Source organism: Salvia miltiorrhiza, chromosome 2, assembly GCF_028751815.1.
Source record: "Salvia miltiorrhiza cultivar Shanhuang (shh) chromosome 2, IMPLAD_Smil_shh, whole genome shotgun sequence".
Taxonomy (NCBI): Eukaryota; Viridiplantae; Streptophyta; class Magnoliopsida; order Lamiales; family Lamiaceae; genus Salvia; species Salvia miltiorrhiza.
The window spans coordinates 34,137,489-34,158,170 of record NC_080388.1 but is presented as its reverse complement, the minus strand read 5'-3'; the positions used below and the strand labels follow the sequence as shown (position 1 = coordinate 34,158,170).

General features: G+C 35.7%; 1 protein-coding gene and 1 long non-coding RNA gene across 2 annotated transcripts; both read left to right on the top strand.

Moving 5' to 3' along the window:
* The first annotated feature begins 479 nt into the window (after nucleotides 1–479).
* On the top strand, nucleotides 480–5,940 carry LOC131012122 (uncharacterized). Its single transcript, XR_009097213.1, has 3 exons — nucleotides 480–658; nucleotides 2,579–2,836; nucleotides 5,406–5,940. It is a non-coding gene; the product is annotated as an uncharacterized LOC131012122 (long non-coding RNA).
* A 13,006-nt stretch (nucleotides 5,941–18,946) lies between these two features.
* LOC131012121 (CASP-like protein 2A1) lies at nucleotides 18,947–20,404 on the top strand. The gene is made up of 3 exons (XM_057940032.1): nucleotides 18,947–19,293; nucleotides 19,364–19,481; nucleotides 19,899–20,404. The coding sequence occupies exons 1-3, from the start codon at nucleotides 19,118–19,120 to the stop codon at nucleotides 20,172–20,174; spliced, it is 570 nt and encodes a 189-aa protein (XP_057796015.1). The 5' UTR covers nucleotides 18,947–19,117; the 3' UTR covers nucleotides 20,175–20,404.
* The last annotated feature ends 278 nt before the right edge of the window (nucleotides 20,405–20,682 follow it).

The window sequence follows — 20,682 nt, the reverse complement described above, 5'->3', positions numbered from 1 at the left end:
TAGTAGCTAGATAATTCCTACATTATATAGAATTCTCTCAACTATTACATTCTCTAGAACTCTCTATACACTCTAGATTTCTCTAAATCTAGCTATATCTTCTTAATTCTAACTTATTCTCAATCATTCTAGAATGCTCTTTCTTTTTCTATTTCATTCTCAACTATTCTAGAATACTCTTTAGAAAATATCTATACAAATGAAGTTTATATTCCAACAAAAAATTCATATACATGATCCGCTGAAGGGTATAATTGAGAATGACGTTTGACTTTCTATTACTCCAATTATACGATTCCGATTTGGATGCCTATTAATTATAAAATAAAGATTTGAAAGGATTGAGAATAAGATTCAACAAGCAAGTCACGGCTGTGAAGAATTAATGAATTGTAGTGAAATTTGAACCAAATCATTTTAAAGATATACACGTGAATTAAGATTCGAATTTATTGCTATTTCTTTTTTAGAAGGAATTTATTGCTATTTCTAAAATATATCAAAACCTATGAACTAAAACACTCATTTGTCATTCTTCGGAAAAAAGCTACGGTCGCCGAACGAGTTGAACTCTCAATTTCTTCCAATTTCCGTGTTGTTTTCGTCATCGATTCGGTCGGTTCATCTGGCGATGTGTGGACAAAATCAAATCCACCGGGTAAGACTTGCGATGAATTTTTCCCATTTTTCGGTTGATATATGTTTTTAAAATTTTATGATTTTAAAAATTAGTTTTAGTTCATGGTGTTTGACTGCAAATCATTGTCAGTGTTAAATTTTCTTTTGATTGTGTTCAGTGCGGTACTATGAAGTGTAATGCATTTGTTATTTGTAGTGTGAATTAAGATCCTTAATGTACGTGTTGATAGAATCATTGTAGTTTATTATATGTTACTGTATTTGTTATTGAGTAAAATTTTGAAGTAGCCAAAATGAAGCATAAAACACAATTTATGGCCACACATTGAAAAAACACAAATTTTGGCCATTTTTATAGCTTTGGGACGTTTTTGCCCTTAATTGGGCGGACTGGGTAGGGTCAGGAGCGCGGGTCGCGTGCCGGATAGGATCAGGCACGCGGGTCGGGTTAGGCACTATTAGTGCCATAAGTGCCAACGAAATTTTTTTTTTACTCCCCCTGCCCTGTCTACCCCCAGACCCCCGACCCCACCCACCCCACCCACCCCCAAGCCAAAAACTTTTACTTTATTATTTTATTTTATGGCACTTATGGCACTAATAGTGCCATAAGTGCCAACGAAATTTTTTTTTACTCCCCCTGCCCTGTCTACCCCCCAGACCCCCGACCCCACCCACCCCCAAGCCAAAAATTTTTACTTTATTATTTTATTTTATGGCACTTTTGGCACTAATAGTGCCATAAGTGCCAACGAAAATCCAAAATAAAATAAAGTAAAATGGTCTTTTTAACACTTATGGCACTAATAGTGCCATAAGTGCCAAACATGCAGAACAAATATAGAAACAACAGCATCATCTAAACCCTAAATGGATAATCTAAACCCTAAATGGAACATCTAAACCCTAAATGGATAATCTAAACCCTAAATGGAATATCTAAACCCTAGGGGAAGTGTTTAAAAAGTTCCTTTTGGCTTGGGGGTGGGTGGGGGGGTAGGGTTGGCATGGGGTGGGTGGGTGGGGTTGGGGGTCTGGGGGGTAGACAAGGCAGGGGAAGTAAAAAAAAAAAAATTTGGCTTGGGGATGGGTGGTGGGGGTGGGGTGGGGGTCGGGGGGTCTGGGGGGTAGACAAGGCAGGGGAAGTAAAAAAAAATAAAAAAATTTGGCTTGGGGGTGGGTGGGGGGTGGGTGGGTGGGGGGTGGGTAGGGTCGGGGGTGGTGGGGGGGTGGGGTCGGGGGTCTGGGGGGTAGACAAGGCAGGGGAAGTAAAAAAAAATAAAAAAATTTGGCTTGGGGGTGGGTGGGGGGTGGGTAGGGTCGGGGGTGGGTGGGTGGGGGGTGGGTGGGGTCGGGGGTCTGGGGGGTAGACAAGGTAGGGGAAGTAAAAAAAAAAAAAAAAAATTTAGCTTGGGGGTGGGTTGTGGGGGGGTGGGTGGGGGGTGGGTGGGGTCGGGGGTCTGGGGGGTAGACAAGGCAGGGGAAGTAAAAAAAAATTTTTTTTTTTTGGCTTGGGGTGGGTGGGTGGGGGGTGGGTGGGGTCGGGGGTCTGGGGTCTGGGGGGTAGACAAGGCAGAGGAAGTAAAAAAAAAAAATTTTTTTTTTTTGGCTTGGGGGTGGGTGGGGGGTGGGTGGGGTCGGGGGTCTGGGGGTAAACAAGCCGGGGAAGTAAAAAAAAAAAATTTTTTGGCTTGGGGTGGGGGGTGGGTGGGTGGGGGGTGGGTGGGGTCGGGGGTCTGGGGGGTAGACAAGGCATGGGTTAATCCCTAAATCTGGATCCGGGTCAAAGAAAGTTGTTGGATCTATTGGGTTAAAGGGTAAATTAGGTAGAGCACATAAAAGATGGCCAAATATTGATGTTTTAAATTTTGTGGACAAAATTTAAGTTTCAATCACCAATAGGGCCATCCGGCCCTATTGTTTCTTTGTTATTTGTCAGGTATGGTGCGTTCATATTATTTTGGAAACTCACGATTGTATACCATCTTTTAGCAGTCAATGATGGGGCAGTTGTCGCCCGGGCCCCGGAGAAAGGCAAGCAAATTCATAATTATTGCAAAAATTTATAATGAATCTTCTATTATTACAAAAATTAAAATATTTAGTTCATTCTTTGACAAACAACGTCGAGCCAGATGTGGCAGCAGAGGAGCGGGTAAACCGTAGCTATTGCAACCTGATAACACCAGAAATGAAGGTAAAAAAATATGTGTCTTGAGAAATGTTTATGATTTCCGATGTTAGTTAATACATGAATATGTTGTATAATCGTATTTGTTGGGTCCCGGTGGGATACTGAACTGGTATATGGAGGAGAGGAATACACCAGTAGGCTATTTTTGCAAAACTGAAAGTGATGTGAACAGTGAATGAAAGATCAGTTTAAGAAAAAGTTCAAGGTTGAGACTGATAATGAGTCAGTCAGTTAACTTCAGTGTGAAGAACTTGTCGACAAATTGAAGTTCAAATAAGGGTTCAGCCTTTTCAGTTTTGAAATCAAAGTGATGTTAGAAATCTTACTGATTGTCTTCAAATTTGTCAGTTAGACTGATCATACTTAAGCGCAAGCGATTTTGAAATAACCTTTAGTGAAACAGAGTGTCAGTTTTTAAGGTTTGTCCTTTAGATTATCAATATTCAGTCTATAGCAAAATTAGTGCACATATATGAATTGAAAAACTGAAAGCAGTAAAGAACGCAGGGTTTTTACGAGGTTCGGAATACTGATTCCTATTTCCACAGTCCGTTGATCACACTGAAAATTGATTGGACTTGTGCTTACGGGTGCACATCAAGCCTTCTACTGAAAAAACTCTTTTAGTGCCAACACACTGGGTTGGACTTTCATTGCTTAGCTTACTGGTGCTAAGTAAACCACACGCTTAACTTACTGGTGCTAAAATAAAAATCTTAATATCAATTTTAATTAAAATTTATCATTAGTTTAAATTAAAAATCTATCTTAATATCAATATAATTGAAATCTAATTAATTAAAACATATCTTAGCATCTTTCAATATCAATATAATTAAAATAAAAAAAATGGCGTACAATTGTTTAAATTTGTGCACAAAATATTATCACTGGGAAGTTAAAGTGCTACAAAATATTATATATACTTGAATTTTTCAAAATTTTACCTCAACGTATGAAAATTTTAGCTCGTCAAAATATATATTCTTAAGTTATTTATAATTTATTGAAATTATTTGATCTATAAAATTATGGGTTAAATGCATGTAACTTAAGGCGAATTCTAAATTTAGCACGACTTTTAAAAGCTTCAATTAATATAACTAACTTTGCTATGTGTTCAATTTTAGCATCGTTTTTTTGACATGGCTTGCCGGCACATGCTTCGATCCTACGTGTCATTGACGTGGCTTGCCGGAACAAGTTTCCGGCTGGCGAGCAAAACGTTGCATTTTGCTCACCGGATTTTGCCCCTCCTACCTCTGCGAGCGCCTCTCCTCCTCCACACCTTCCTCTTCCCAGCGCCCCTCCTCCGCCGCCGCCGCCGCCGCATGCATTTCTCTCATTCGATTTCGGCAACTATAACGTTGTCGGTTAACTCTTGCCCTCTATCTGAAACTAAAACTCGTGCACCCATACCAAGCACGACGCACAGCTCACGTCGGCGAATCCCCCTTTCGCGACCTCCGACGATGACACAACCTCAATCGGAGCCCTAACTCCCCAAACTCACCGCCTCTGCAAACCCTACCCCCAATTCAAGACGAGACGAGCAACTTCCCCGTGCTGCCTCTACCCTCACCTCCTCCACTGCGCCGTCTCCACCTTCGCGTCGCCTCCTCCACAGCGCTGCCTCCACCTTCCCTCCCCAAAAAAAAACCACTAGCAGCACCCACCCACCAGCAACTCTTCTTCGAATTTTGGCGATGTCGGAGGAGGATTTTAATATCTAGATCTATGGCTTTTCTTAGATATGTCGCCTCTATAGAGGAGACGAGACGAGCGCCGCCGCCAAACAACGACTGCCATTCACCGCCAGACATTCTCGTCTCTCTCTCTTTCCCGCTAGAGAACAAAATTATGACGTGTTCGCCAGAAGACACGTCATTGCCATGTGGTTCTGCCGAAAAATAAATCGTTGCTAAAATTGAACACGGAGCAAAGTTAGTCATATTAATTGAAACTTTTAAAAGTCGTGTTAAATTTAGAATTCGACTTAAGTTTATAATATTACATGCATTCAACCCTAAAAATATTTATTTATTAATTATTATTATTATTATTACTACTTTTTAAGTAGGAAAAAAAAAAAAAAAGCAAATTGTGTTGAATGCCCAAAAAAGTTTGGCTCAGGGCTACAGCCCCCGAGCCCCGTACAAGTTGAGTCCCACCCAATGAAAATTTCTGGCTCTGGCGTTGTGTTTGTGTATGAAGGGAAGAGATCTAGGGTTTTCACAATTTTATGTGTGTCACTATGTCCCACTCTTATATATATTATTTTAATAATATTTTGTATACAAATACAATTTATTATAATACTATGAATACTTAATTTTTATTATTTCAAAAAAATAAAATTTTAAAAAGGTATATACCATGACTTTGAATTTATCAACTTATTATTAGCTAACCTACAAGGCTTATTTATTTTTAATTTTTTATTATTTTTTTTGGAGTTGGGGCGAGATTAGTTGTGTTACAGCATTTCAAACATGCAAAAGCCTCCCATCTATTTAGGAGCAGGATGCCTAGCTCACGGTCGTGCGCTCTGATGTTATGACGGTTTGTTTAGTGCAACAGGCGGCATGCGAGAGTTTACGCTCGGGAATAGTTTGCACAACACCAAGTATTTGAGGCATACGCCAAAGATGAGTGTGGGCGTCTCGCTATCAGCGTGAGGAGTATGCCAGGCAGCAACAGTTTGAGGCCTTTCAGCGAGCCGAGCTACAGAGGTGGAGAGACGACCATGCTCGTCAGATGGCGGTGTAGGAAAAGATCTTAAGTAAGTTTCAGCGTTTTCGTGACCCACCACCTTTCTGATCATGCAGCTGTGAGTATGCAGTTTATAACCTTTATCTATGTTTTTCCCCCAAACTTATTTTTGAACTTTATGCTCCTTAATAAGTTTGGGGAAGGAGAATAGAGATTGGTTATGTTTTGCATCCATTTTCTTGCTTTAGTTGCTTTATTTATTTTCATTTGTTATATTAGCTCGTTGTGGTCTGTATTCATAGAGTTTGAGTCCTAGCTTGTACTATATTTTGATTGATGATGTTGCTCGGATCTGTACATACCTACTTGCTGCTTTTGATTAGTTTATTACTCTATTTGAGCATAGATTGAACTAATTTGCATAACCTTATAGTGATTTTGACCTTGACTTTTAGAAGTTGAATAAACCTGTGAGAGTTGAGCCATAATTGTCCATATAACACAATTTATTTCTTATTTGGAACTTTCTCATATATGTGGTGATCTTCTAGAACTTGTCATGGTATCTTTATCAAGGTTGCTATTGTGCCTTGGATTAGGAAGTGGTTTTAGGTCATCCTTTGTTAGCCACATTTTTACCTAAACACTAACCTTTATGAAAAAATTATCTTTTGTTATCCACTTTGAACCTAATTAGTTTTTATTCTTTAACTGGATGATAGGGGGTTATGAAGTTTATGAGAACCTTAGTAGGGTAAAGTATGTTGGGGTTTGTAGGGGGCAAAAAAAAAAGAATGGATAATATTGTGTTGTTTTTCACTCTTACAAGCTCTAGAAAATTTTGTTTTGATAGAAAAAAAAATGAAATTGTTGAGAAAAAGAGAAAAATTGTTTAAAGTTGATCATGCATTGGAAAAGTTGGTTAGAAATATTTGAGAATGAGTTGAGAGCATAAGAGAGTGTCTAGCTTCACTACAAAAAAGCGTCGATTTACCGGCGGCCGCTCCGCCGCCGGCGATTACCGGCGGCTTTCCGACGGCGGAGCTGCCGACCCGTAGTTTTTGAATATCTGGCGTTAATACCGGAGGCAAAATCGCCGCCGGTGATCACTGGCGGCCACGCCGCCGGTAAATTTTAAGGCCGCCGGGAAATGTGTATTTTTTTTTTTAATATTTAACAAATAGCGGCGGCATCTGCCGCCGGTGATTAGCGGCGGCACGATTGCCACCGGTAAATGAAGAATGCGGGTCGGGCTTTAGCGGCGGTAATGGGCCGCCGCTAATTTTTAAGCCCAAAATCGGGCTTCAAGCCCTAACCCTCGCCTCCAGAACAGAACACCCCCCCTCCTCATGCCCCCTGCCCTGCCTGCCGCTGCCCTGCTGCTGTCGCCTGTCGTCGGTCGCCTCCGTCAAGGTAAGCCCCTCCTTTTCTTCTCTCTCTCTCTCTCTCTCTCACCCTCTCACCCTCTCTTCATCTTTCTCCTCCTAATTTCAGGCTAATCCTGCCGCCTCACCGCTCCTGCCACCGCACGGTTCCGCCGTCGACTCCCACGGTACACTCTCGTTTTTAATATACTTTTATTTTCTTGTTTATTTATTTATTATTTATTTGTTTGATTAAAATTAATTTAACTCTAATTAATTTATAGTATGTTTAAAGTATGATTAATTGAAATTAATTTGCTAATTAGATTAATTTTGAATTGATTTAACTATAATTACTTTATAGGATGTTTAAAGTATGATTAATTTAAATTAATTTGCTAATTAGATTAATTTTTAACTATAATTACTTTATAGGATGTTTAAAGTATGATTAATTGAAATTAATTTGCTAATAAGATTAATTTTGAATTGATTTAACTATAATTACTTTATAGGATGTTTAAAGTATGATTAATTGAAATTAATTTGTTAATTAGATTAATTTTAAATTGATTTACTGTTTCGGATGAAATGATATGTTATTATATAGGGTTAATAGCCAGAAAATACACGAACTTTCATCGGAATTGCATATTGCACACGACCTTCAAAAATAGCCCCATAATACACCACCTTTTAATTTAGTCGCAAATTGCATCACGATTGGGTACTTCAAAGGTGCAATTTGCGACAAAAATAAAAGGTGGTGTATTATGGGGCTATTTTTGAAGGTCGTGTGCAATATGCAATTCCGATGAAAGTTCGTGTATTTTCTGGCTATTAACCCTATTATATATTGTGGGATAGATTTAATCAATTGTTTTAAGGATCTTCTCCCTTTGGGATAGAAATTGATTATTTCTTAAGGATCTTCTCCCAACAAATGATTGTGTTTGATTTTATTACCTTATTTTTTTTATTGTTTTATATGTTATTTTATTATTGTTTCGACATTGGGGGGCCGGGTAAACCTAGTATAGGTTTAGTAAATTAGGACCACTGTGGTCACTATAGTTGCTGGTAGAGTCGAGCACTTGGTAGTTAGGATAGTGGGGTTATGCTATCGAAATTTTCTTAGATTCAAGTAATTTATTGTATTTGATTTATTTTTATTTTCAATTAGAATTTGCAAGAATGAGTGATAATCGATCGTGGATGTACGCGAGATACAATGATCGTGCTGCATTTGAAATGGGACTTGAGAGTTTCCTCGAGTTTGCGATAAATCAAACAGCGTATACAGATGGAATTGGTAACATTAGGTGCCCGTGTAGGAAGTGTAAGAATAAAGTCTTTGCATCTGTACCTACTGTCAGAGAACATGTTACTAGGCGTGGATTTGTCCACAATTACAGGAACTGGTGTTATCAAGGGGAAGCACCAGTGTATATGCCAGCAGAACATACTATAATGGATGAGGATGATGGGTCATACAATAATTACCAAAGGATGGTGCATGATCATGCTGGACCTAGTAATTATCAAGATCCTCCAAATCTTGAGGAGCCGCCTAATCCTGACGCTCAACAAATTTATGACATGTTGAACGCAGCCGATAGTCCTCTATACCCAGACTGTGACACTTACTCACAGTTATCCTGGATGACACAGATGATGAGCATAAAGGTTGAAAATCACATGTCAGAGAGATGTTTTAATCAGATATCTGAGATGGTTCAAAAGGCTTTACCGAAGGATAACAATTGCCCTGACAGCTTTTACAGTACGAAGAGAAATCTGCGCGGGTTGGGTTTGCCAGTAGAGAAGATTGATTGTTGCGTTAATAATTGCATGTTGTATTGGGGGGACGACAGTGAGCTAGAGAGTTGTAATTTTTGTGGTGCATCACGATATAAGGAGAACTTGCGTGCATCTGGAAGCCGTCGAAAGAAACGTGTGGCCGCCAAACAGATGCACTACTTTCCTTTGACGCCCCGACTGCAAAGGTTGTTTACATCTGCGGCAACAACCGAAAATATGCGATGGCATGCGACTTCAATAGAAGATGGGATCATGCGCCACCCAGCAGACTCACCGGCATGGAAACACTTGAATTCAGTATATCCTGGATTCGCCGAGGAGATAAGAAATGTGAGATTAGGCCTCTCTACAGATGGTTTTGCCCCATTTGCACAATCAGGGCGTCAATATTCTTCTTGGCCGGTTATTGTCACACCGTATAACTTGCCTCCGTGGTTGTGCATGAAAGAACAATTCATGTTCCTCACTGTCCTCGTGCCTGGGCCATCTAACCCAAAGATGAAGTTGGACGTTTTCTTACAGCCACTGATACAAGAGTTGAAATATTTGTGGGAGGTTGGTGTGAACACTTATGACATATCGTTGCAGCAAAATTTTCAGATGCGGGCAGCTCTGATATGGACTATTAGTGATTTTCCAGCGTACGCTATGTTGTCTGGGTGGGGTACAGCTGGGAAATTGGCATTGAAGATGACGATGACCCAGAAGACGACGACCAACCGTTGACATCTGATGACGACGACAGTAATGATGATGACAGTAGTTGAGGTTATTTGGCAATGTATTTGTTTATGCTTGTTATTCATGTGTGCGTTGACTTCCTGCAATTTACATATTGTGACAGTCTTGTTATTTTATTTGATCATTGTATACAGGTTGTGTCTATACTTATTTGAATCAATTTGAAATAGGTACCATGTCTCGGCGTAGAGGATTTTTTGGGTTTGGTAGTCGATCTTCTAGGCCTGAGCATGAGCGACAATCCTCCTCAGGCTCTGGGCCGTACATTTCTGCGACTCCAGAGTCTGGTTCCCCTCCACAGACCGCTGTTGCATCTGGGTCTAGAAGGCCCAAAGGCAAAACAGTGGCGAAGATTAGGGCCGATTATGCTAGGCGCGACGGGAGGATCCTCTTTGAGAGGAATACTGCTGGGTAAGTATTTTTATTTAAATCATTATTTGTCTATATCAAGTAATTCTTTAAATTATTTTGATATATTGGTACAGTAAGTTGATCGAGCCCCCGGGGATCTCCACCTGCTGCACGAACTCGTTTAAGAGGATTCCGAACACAGGCGGGTACACGTGGAAGTTAACTCCGCCAACGGTGCAGGCGTTGTATTTTGAGGAATTCAAGGTAAATGAAAATTTCTACTATATTTAAATTTATCATTATATATTGTTAAAATGTTATATTAATTTAACCAATATATTCAACAGAAAGAGTTTGCTTGGAACCCTGATGATGAGGCTGATGTGAAAAAAATGTGGTTAGACAAGGCCCGCAAAAGGTACAGTGACAACATGAGCGAGTATAAGAGACAGCTCAAAGAGAAGACCGAGGCAGGGGAGATGATGGAGACACCGCTGGGCATGTCCGACACCTTTTGGACGAGACTCAAGGCATACTGGGATCAAGATGAGGTTAAGGCCGTTTCTAGGCGCGCACGTGAGAACCGATACTCTGAGCCCGATGGAGTTGGTGCAGGGATCAGTCGGCACGTTGGAGGGTCTCAGTCGAGTCGTATTCTGCAGCAGAGTCTGGTTAATAATTATCGATTAAGTATTTATCTAATAAATATAAATATTAATATATATATATATATATATAGTATTTATCTAATAAATACATATATATTTATCTAATATATATATAGGGAATGGATCAAAAAAGAAAGCTAAATGTAGGAAGAATAAAGAATTAATCCTATTCATTGATGCACGATGATCATACGGTCCAAATTGGCGGATTTGATCTCTTTTTTTTAGGCGATAAGGGTTAAAATGTAATTCCCTTTTTCAATCTAATGTGTTCCTATATTTAAGTCAAACATGATTAGTTTATTTTTGGAAGATATTATGCATGCCTATCATTACGTTTTTAATTGTTTGTTATTTTTTTATTTTTATTTTCATTCAACATACTTTTTTATTAGTAATAAATTTAATTTCAACAATTCTGCAATTCTTTTTTTTTACTAATATTTCGCTTATTTGTTTTAATCCGTAAAACATTGTTTTTTATTCATCCAAATTTTCTTTTTCTTCAAATAAGTTTAATGTGTAATCACAAACTAATAAAATCTTCCCCTAATTTATATATATTTTTATCCATTAATTAATTATGCATGCAGAATTTAAGTCCTAATCGCTCAAATAAAATTAGTAATTTATGTAGCATTTTATTTTTCTTATTAGTGTGTTTGTACCATATTAACTTTTTCATTCGTATGTTTGTGTATCAAGAGTTATTTCAAAACTTGTAAATATTAATTTTCGTTCTTTATGCAATAAATAATACTAATTGTATTGTATTGTTCAAAATGTACCTAAATAAGAATTATTTTTTGCGAATAAGGATATTAATTTGCTGAATAATTTTCTTTGTGCGATAAACAAAAATTATACATTATAGAATATTGTTCTAAATGTACCTAAATAAGAATTATATTTTTGCGAATAAGGATAGTAATTTGTTGAATAACTTTCTTGGTACGATAAACAATAATTATATTCTATTTGAATATTGTTAAAAAACGTACCAAATAAGAATTATATTTTTGCGAATAAGAATAGTAATTTGTTGAATAACTTTCTTGGTATGATAAACAATAATTATATTCTATTTGAATATTATTCAAAACATATCAAATAAGAATTATAGTTTTGTGAATATGGATATTAATGTGTTGAATTACGTAATCGTGATACATAAATTGTGAATAAGAAAAATAATTTGTTGAATAAAGTAGTATTATTCATGAATATATCGTATTCGAATATTGTTCAAGACGTATCGAATAAAAATCATATTTATGTGAATAAATTGTTTCTGCCTCAAATTTAATTATATAAATAATAAATAAACAAACAGGACATTACCACACATAATTTATATACATTATAGAATTATTAAATGAATAAAGATCAAATTTATTTGAATAAACTACAAAAGTTAATGAATATACTTGGAAAATTTAATAATAAACTACATAATATCCTGATAATAATATTATTTTTTTTAGGTGCAAAATGATTTATAATAAATTTCGCAAATACAATTATAAATTATACTGAATAAATATATAAATTTAACAAATAAACTAGCTAATTGTATTATTCACTAAAATTATAGTGAATAATATTGAAAATTCATCAAATACCACTGTGTTATTAATTGAATAAGTAAAACAAGAAACTGAATAAATTAACTAATACAACGAATACAGTACAAATATGCATCATTAACATATGCTCTCTCTCTATTAGCAAAGAGTGAACTTCATTACAGATACTGCTATGAATATTTAACAATGAAAAGCAACACCATACACCTTTGGAACTATAATACATAAACATGATTTCGCATATTCAATCTCTCGTTCGAGACAAACCAATTGAAGGACTACAAACAAGAAATAGTTAATGTAAAATTCAATGCCCTATGATTATGAGAAGACAACATCAAAAACCTTTCAAATAAATGCCTGGCAAATTTAGAAAACACAAAATCGCATAAAGACACTTAGAAAACCAAAAACAACAATATATATGTTATTTTAAAAATAATCGGCGATGACGAAACGACGATTGTACTGCTCCGCTGCTTGTGAGCGCGGCCACGGGGATTCATCGCCTTGCCTTGCTTGGTGAATTTGGGGTTCTATCTGCTCACCTTCCGAGCGCGAGCCAACGATCGGTGTACCTTACCTGTTATGTAGCTTGATTTTTTTCTGACTGTGAGTCTGTGAGAAATTTCTCCTTCTTCGACATGAATGGCTTTGACAGTGAGGTTGTAAAATGATGGAGAATGTAAAAATGATATGGGCTGCGTGAAATTAGGGATTGTGATGAGAGAGAATGTAAAATAATAAGAGTAATTGTACAATTCTACCCCAATATAGTGTGAAAACGGAAATGTTGACTATTTAATTGTTTGCTCCACTTATTTTTTTTATTTATTAGTAGCCGTCAGATCAACATTTATCTAGGAACTAGATTTATTCTTTAATCTCTACACTAAGAGGATTCTTTATAGATCTCCACCCTATATATATATATATATATATATATATATATATATATATATATATATATATATTACCTTATTTATCTTATATAAATGCATGAACAGCTCGTGGATGGTGAAGTCCCCCCAACTGCATCTAACTACAGCACTTTCCTCCGCCTACACATGTACGCAGATGGAACTTTTGTGTTAGAAAAGGATGCCAACCTTGATGTAAATGTCTAAGTTTGAACAAATATTAGTAATACATAGTAAAATGTATTTATTTTATAATAACTAGTACATCCCCCGTACGATGCACGGGCCACGATATATTTATTTATTTTTAAAATTTTAATTTATATAAATATATTACTCCCTCCGTCCCATTCTAATAGATTCGTTTTTCTTTTTGAGATGTCTCACTCCAGTAGGCTTGTTTTTCTTTTTCAGTAAAGAAAATATACTTAATTGGTGTAAATCACGACACTTACTCCTAAAAAGTAAGTTTCTTAATAACAAAAAAATTCTTTTAATTTAAATATTAGTATTTGATAATTTATCAACTTAATGAGTAGGAGTATAAGTATTAAATTTGATGAGTATTGTATAATAATTAAATTTACTGATTATAAAGCATATAATTTGAGTGAATCTCATTTTGAGCAAATAACACTAAAACTAACAATAACAATATTAATATACGTCATATAATAATTTTGGGCTCTTAAAAGTACGAACTGCATCATTATTAAAAGTTCATACTATTTAAATAGCCCAAAAATAATTACAAAAATAGAAAAAATACGAATAATATAAAAACAAAACATAACAACAAATATGTTTATACAAACAAATAAATAATTTGTACTTATTATTAAATAAATCTATATTACATTTTAAATTCTAATTTTAAGATAAATAACTATTTTTTTACAAATTCATATTGAAATTTCCTTCTCCTTAATTGCATTAAATTAAAATAATTATAATCAAACAATCATGTAAGTTTTTTTGCAAGAAAAAAAAGACATTTAATTATTTTTTCACCAACAAACGAAAACAAAATAAAATAACTCATCTTTTATAGTATTATATAAAGATATATGTATATACTTTATGTCAAATCTTAGAAAAAAAATATTATAATGATATTTTTATATTTTTCTAATATTATAAATATCTGAAGAAAGAAAGAGAGTAAAATAAAACGGTTCAAATAAGTTCAAAGAAAGGAGAATATAAAATAGAACCTAAACCTTGTATATTAAAGATTATACATAACACAAACTTAACAAATTTGGGTATTTTTTTTTAAACTTTAAAATTTATATAGTTCAAAATATTATCTACTCTATCTCAAATTTGAGATAGTTCTTTGATATTTGATTATTATTTTCTATAAAATTAAAAATAATAAATATTTTTATAATATCGTCTCAACGTTTGTTGATAATAGTGCATCATATTTTTTAATTAAAAGTTTTTATTTACATGTTTTTATGTTATGTTTGATAAAGTAATCCAACGAATAAATTTGATGTTTTATTTGTTCTTTTAATCAAAAGAGAAGAGAACATGATAAATTTTGTGGAGAGAGATTAATATATAATAACGTGGAGTGAATAAGGAGAGAGAGGAAAAACATGAAAGAATATAGAAAAAGAAAGAGGAGAGAGAAATATAATCACTTTAAAATTTTAAATTATAATAACTTATTTATTTCAAATTCACATTTAGTGATTTTTATATCAAATTAAAAATCTTGTCATGATCTTTAATTTAAGATACATGTCGAATATATTTTCATAAATTAAATTTAAAGATTTTTAGAAAATCATCTAAATATGAAAAATAGGTTAGAAGAGAGAAAAATTTGGAATTGAGAAAAAATGGGTGAATGTATAAGAAAACGAGGAGAGAGAAAATGTGGGAAAAAATGATAGTAGATGAAGCGTAACTTATCTCACATTTATACTTTTCTCTCTCCTCTCACCCCACTCTCTTTTAATTTCTAAACTTTTATCCTTAATTGATATTATAATTGCAAAAATGCCATTAAATTGGCGGGAAGCAAACTGGTATTTTATATTATATATAGATTGTGTATTGTTATGTATGAATTAGGCGGAGATTCATCGCGTTGCTGCTGAGACAGGACGAGAGGACCGACTCGATGAGGTCTACTTGGAGCTCGTACGTCCCGGTAGGTCACGACTGTACGGCACTGAAAGTGCCGGTGTGAGCCAGGTTAGTAGGGGGTCTACTAACAGTACAGGCTCTTCCCAGATGTCTCAGCGGATGTATGAGACTCGGATCTCCACACTGGAGGAGCGTCTCCAAAAGGCTGAGGAGGATAGGGCGGCCCAAGAAGCAGCACATGAGGCCGAACGAGCAGCACGTGAGGCCCTTGAGCAGCGGATGAGTCATTTTGAGGAGATACTGAGGCGGTCGAGTCAGCTACATTGAGCATCACTTCTATGTATCTATATCATGTTGAACTTTTTTTTTTGATTTATGTTATGTTTCTGAACAAACACAATTACACTTGAACTTTGTTTAACATTTGTGTTTCGTTGAACAATTTAATTGTTTTATGTTTTCAAATCGTCCTATTTATTGTGAGTGAATTCAAGGTATGCAAATGAATTCAAAATACATTATAATTACAAAATGAAAATACTTATACTCTATAACGTAGATTGATAAAAAAAATTAATAACATATTGATTAATAAATAGATATATTGTTTCGACATAAAAAACATAAAAATAAGGACATATATGCAAATGAATTCAAAAATACATTAAAACTATCAAATTAAAATACTTATGATTAATAAACTATATTGATAAAAAAATTAAAAAAAATTAAAAAAAAAATATTTATTTGCCATAAAAATACGGGCGGCACGAGACTGGTCCGTAATTAACAACATTACTTGGATATTATCTCCTCATATTCAAATGTTATGAATATATGATATATATTGTATATTGAAATAACCTTTAAATGATTTAATAGGCAATAGATATATCAATTATACGAGTGTTCTCTACTGGGGACAATTCAAAAGGAACTTCAAGGTTAAGCGTGCTTGACTTAGAGCACAACTAAGATGGGTGACCCACTGAGAAGTTCGCCTAAGGTTTGAAATATTGTATAAATACGAAAATATTAGTGGAGATAAATAAATAGATAAATAATTAAATAAATAAATAATTATAGAATTAAAATAATTATTTAATTACCGGCGGTAATATGCCGCCACTAATTAGCGGCGGCACGGGACCGCCGGTAATCTCCCAACTTCGACGACCATCGGTGTGGTGGTGGTGATCACCGGCGGCATCTCTACCGCCGTTGATTACCGGCGGCATAGTGCCGCCGGTAATCAGCGGCGGTGAGAACCGCCGGTAAATGTTCGGGAAATCACCTGAGTTTCCCGAGAAAATATACAGGCGGCAGGGCCGCCGCCAATCTCCGGCGGCTGAGCTTCGCCGCCGGCAATCTCATCTTCGACGAGATTATTCCTGCGGCAGCGGGCCGCTGGTAATGCCGCCGGTAATGGAATCGCCGGCGGCCGCCCCTTTTTTACCGGCGGGAATCGCCGCCAGTAATCCCGAATTTTTTGTAGTGCTTTGTGTCATATTGATAATAAATCATTTGGTTTGAATTGTTTATGGTGACATAGTTGGGAGGAAGATGTAATTTATTCCATACTTGTCTTTAAGTTGAAATAAGGTCTTTTTTTTTTTTTAGTCGCTTAGCCAAATTTTCTTATCTTAACCAATTTCTCTACATTATAACCTAAAGAAAATACCTTCTTGATCTTAGTCCTGACACACTATTAGCTATGGAGATTGTAGACGAGGCAAGCTTATGGTAAGTGATTCATATTGTTTTGAGTTTTCGATGAGCGTATACACGTCTTATTCCATCAATTAAGAGTTGAGTGATACACATACTTGTAAGATTAGATTGTTTGAAATGTTGGAACTGTGCTTGAACGTGATATCTTTTGTTATGAATTTCTCGTATTCTTTTGAGATATTACATTTGTGTGTAGTTTTGGTTGTTTTGGTACAGATTTGAGTGTTCTAGAGACATAACATTGATAATGAAGATCCAAGAGTCGAGTACAAGGAGTATCGGGCTTAAGGATTAAGGAAATGAGCTCGAATAGATGGAAAAAGGAAGAAAAGAATGAGTTCAGGTTTATTAGGGTTTGTACGTTTAAATTTATTTCACTATTTAATAGGTGAAAGTGTCGTGAATTTATCATAATTGTCTTAGTTTCAGATTTTGTACATGTTTCTAACTAATAATCGTATACTCCCTCCGTCCCCAAAATAAGTTCCTCTTTGGGGATGGCACGGGTTTTAAGGAAAATGATAAAGTGTATTGATAGTGAAAAAAAATACTCCCTCCGTCCGCGATATCGTTTCCACATTTGCTATTTCGGTTCGTCCGCGATATCGTTTCTACTTCTATTTATAGAAGTAGGGTCCAGAAACTTTCCCTCACAATAATAGTGGGACCCAAACTCCACTCACTACAATATCCACTACTATCTACTACTATCCATCACTTTTCTTAAAACCTGTGCCGTCCACAATGTGGAAACGATATTGCGGACGAAGGGAGTATGTTATAATTAGTATTGGGAGTGGTGAAAATGTGAAAAAAATGTTATAATTAGTATTGAGAGTGGTGAAAAAGTGAAAAGTAAGAATAAATAAAATATTATTAGTGGTGGGTTAGTTGTCCAAAAATAGAAAGAAAGAAAGAGGAACTTATTTGGGGGACGTCCCAAAATGGAAAAAGAGGAACTTATTTCAGGGACGGAGGGAGTATTTTTCTTACACAAATATTTTTAGGGTAAATATCATGAAAACCCCTGAAGTATACCAGTTTTATCAAAAATACCCTGAAACTTTCAAAATGTTCTCTAGACCCTCAAACTATTAGGTTTTTATCAAATATATCCCGCATCTATTTTTCGGTCACCAAAAACGTGATGTGGCTCGCCGGATGCCACAATGTAATTTATATTCTATTTTTTTAAAATGCAATGGCAAAAACGACGTCGTTTCGTACCATATCATTTAAAAAAATCCACTCTGAAATTTAAAATTCACTCCTATCGTGTTTGAAATTCACGCTAATATATAACCTAGAATTATGGATAAACACGATAGAATATGGTACGAAACGAAAAATAGAAACCGAAAAATAGATGTGGCATCCGGCGAGCCATATCACGTTTCTAGAAACCGAAAAATAGATGTGGGATATATTTGATTAAAATCTGATAGTTTGAGGGTTTAGAGAACATTTCGAAAGTTTCAGGGTATTTTTGATAAAATGGGTATAGTTTGGGGGTTTTCATGATATTTACCCATATTTTTATGTACGAAAAGTGTAAAAACTTTTACAAAAAATCATTCAAAATTATCACCGTTTAAGAATAGGATACTTCACATTAATTTGAGTAAATTCATCATATTTTTTTTATGGAGGTGAATACTTTTCATTTTCTTTTTTGGGAAAGTAGGTGAATAGTATTCACATATAAATTATAAATGTGAGTATTTTATCCTAGATTAATTGTATTTTAAATTAATGCAGCAATTAATACGATACCATGCATCCTTTTGTTGATAAATATATTAATATATATATATATATATATATATATATATTTAGATGGTTATCAATCAGTCTTTCATGCTTCCTCCGTCCACGAAATGAATACCAATATTTCATTTTTCGTCCGTCCACGAAATAAGTACTCATTTTCTTTTTGTCAAATGTACCACACACAACTTTTTAATTAATACATTCAAAAAGTTAGACCCTCAATCTATTCACACTAACTCAATATATTTCTTAAAATTCGTGACGTCCACAAATGGGTACACATTTCGTGGAATGGAGGGAGTATTATATATCTATATCTCTCAATAATATGTAGAGAGAGCGAGAGACGATGTGTAGATGTTTATATGTGTTAATTGTTATCCTTGATGCATGGGGAAGTGTGGCGTACCATAATGAGCATTTACTTCAGCATCACCAAACCACACCTAAGCCCATTAATAAAGTAGCAGTAGCCTTTCTTCACAAATCACAATACTACCACACATTTTAGCCATCCATGGGGAAAACTGATGCAGCCGAGGACGACGGTGGAAGCCCCACCATGCGCACGGCGGAGACGCTGCTGCGCATCCTGCCCATGGCCCTCTGTCTCGCCGCCCTCGTCATCATGCTCAAGGACTCTCAGACTAACGAATACGGCACCTTGTCATATTCCGATCTTGGGGCTTTCAGGTTTACCCCTATTTTTCATTTGGAGGCTTTAATTTTGGCATATTTTTATTTTATTGATTTGTCTGTACAGATATTTAGTGCACGCAAGTGGCGTTTGTGCCGGTTATTCGCTTCTGTCGGCGGTTGTCGCGGCGGTGCCGCGGCCCTCCACCATGTCTAGGGCTTGGGCCTTCTTTCTCCTTGACCAGGTTTCTTTATATCTATTTGATTATATATACACCAATCTAAGCTTTATCAGTATTTATTTATGTCCAACAAATGGTATTTTGCACTTGGCCGATTCAGTCAATCCAATTCCAAATCTCTCTCTCTCTCTCTCTCTCTCATTTGAGAAGGGAGTCAATTGAATAGAAATTGTGTTAATTTGTTAATTAGTTAGCTTGTCCAATTTCTAATTCCAATTTTTATATTTTTAATTACTTGGTATAACGGTACTTCAATTTACACAACGCATCGCATGAGGTACAATTATGCATCGCATCATTAATTAGAGTGTGTGAAAATAATACAAGAAATAGTTGCGTTGCAAAATTGATGTCCGTGACAACTAGTTGAAGCAAAAAAAAGAAGATTTTATATATGTAGATTGGTATATATATATGCAGCTGCTGACGTACATAATACTAGCGGCGGGGGCGATATCGACGGAGGTGGTGTACCTGGCTTACAAGGGCGACGCCTCCGTGACATGGAGCGAGAGCTGCGGCGCCTACGGCGGGTTCTGTCGGAAGGCGACGGCGTCGATCGCCCTCACGTTCATCGTCACCCTTTGCTACGCAGGGCTCTCTCTCCTCTCTTCTTACAGACTCTTCAGCAAGTATGATGCACCCCTCGCTTACGCTTCTACCAAAGGAATTGAGGCTGCCACCTTCAACGCCTAATTTTTCTGCACACGTTAAATCATAATAAAATCATGTTTTATTCCCATTAACGCCAATTAATTAATGTGCAACTAATAAATTAATGTCATCATTTTAGCTTTGTGGGTTTGGTTTTCTTGGTATTAATTTCGATAACATGTCTTTAGTATATTATATGTATGATCAGTATGTGGAGTTGATGCTCAAGCGTGAAACCATTTTGATATAAATTTGTGATTTGATAGGATAAATTATCAACACCACACATATTGCACATGCATCAATTATTTGTCATGAACACGCACTTATTAATGTGGTTACATTATACACGAGTACCATTATGTCAGTCTCACCGGTCACGTTAAAACTTAAAATATATAACTATGTTCACTAATTTAACGATAGTGCTTTTTGGACATGAATTTAACGATATTGTTAATACCTCTAAATAACAATTTTTCTTAACAAAGAGCTAATAGTATCCACAAGAATTAAAATATATTAATTCTAATCAATTTTATAGTAAAGA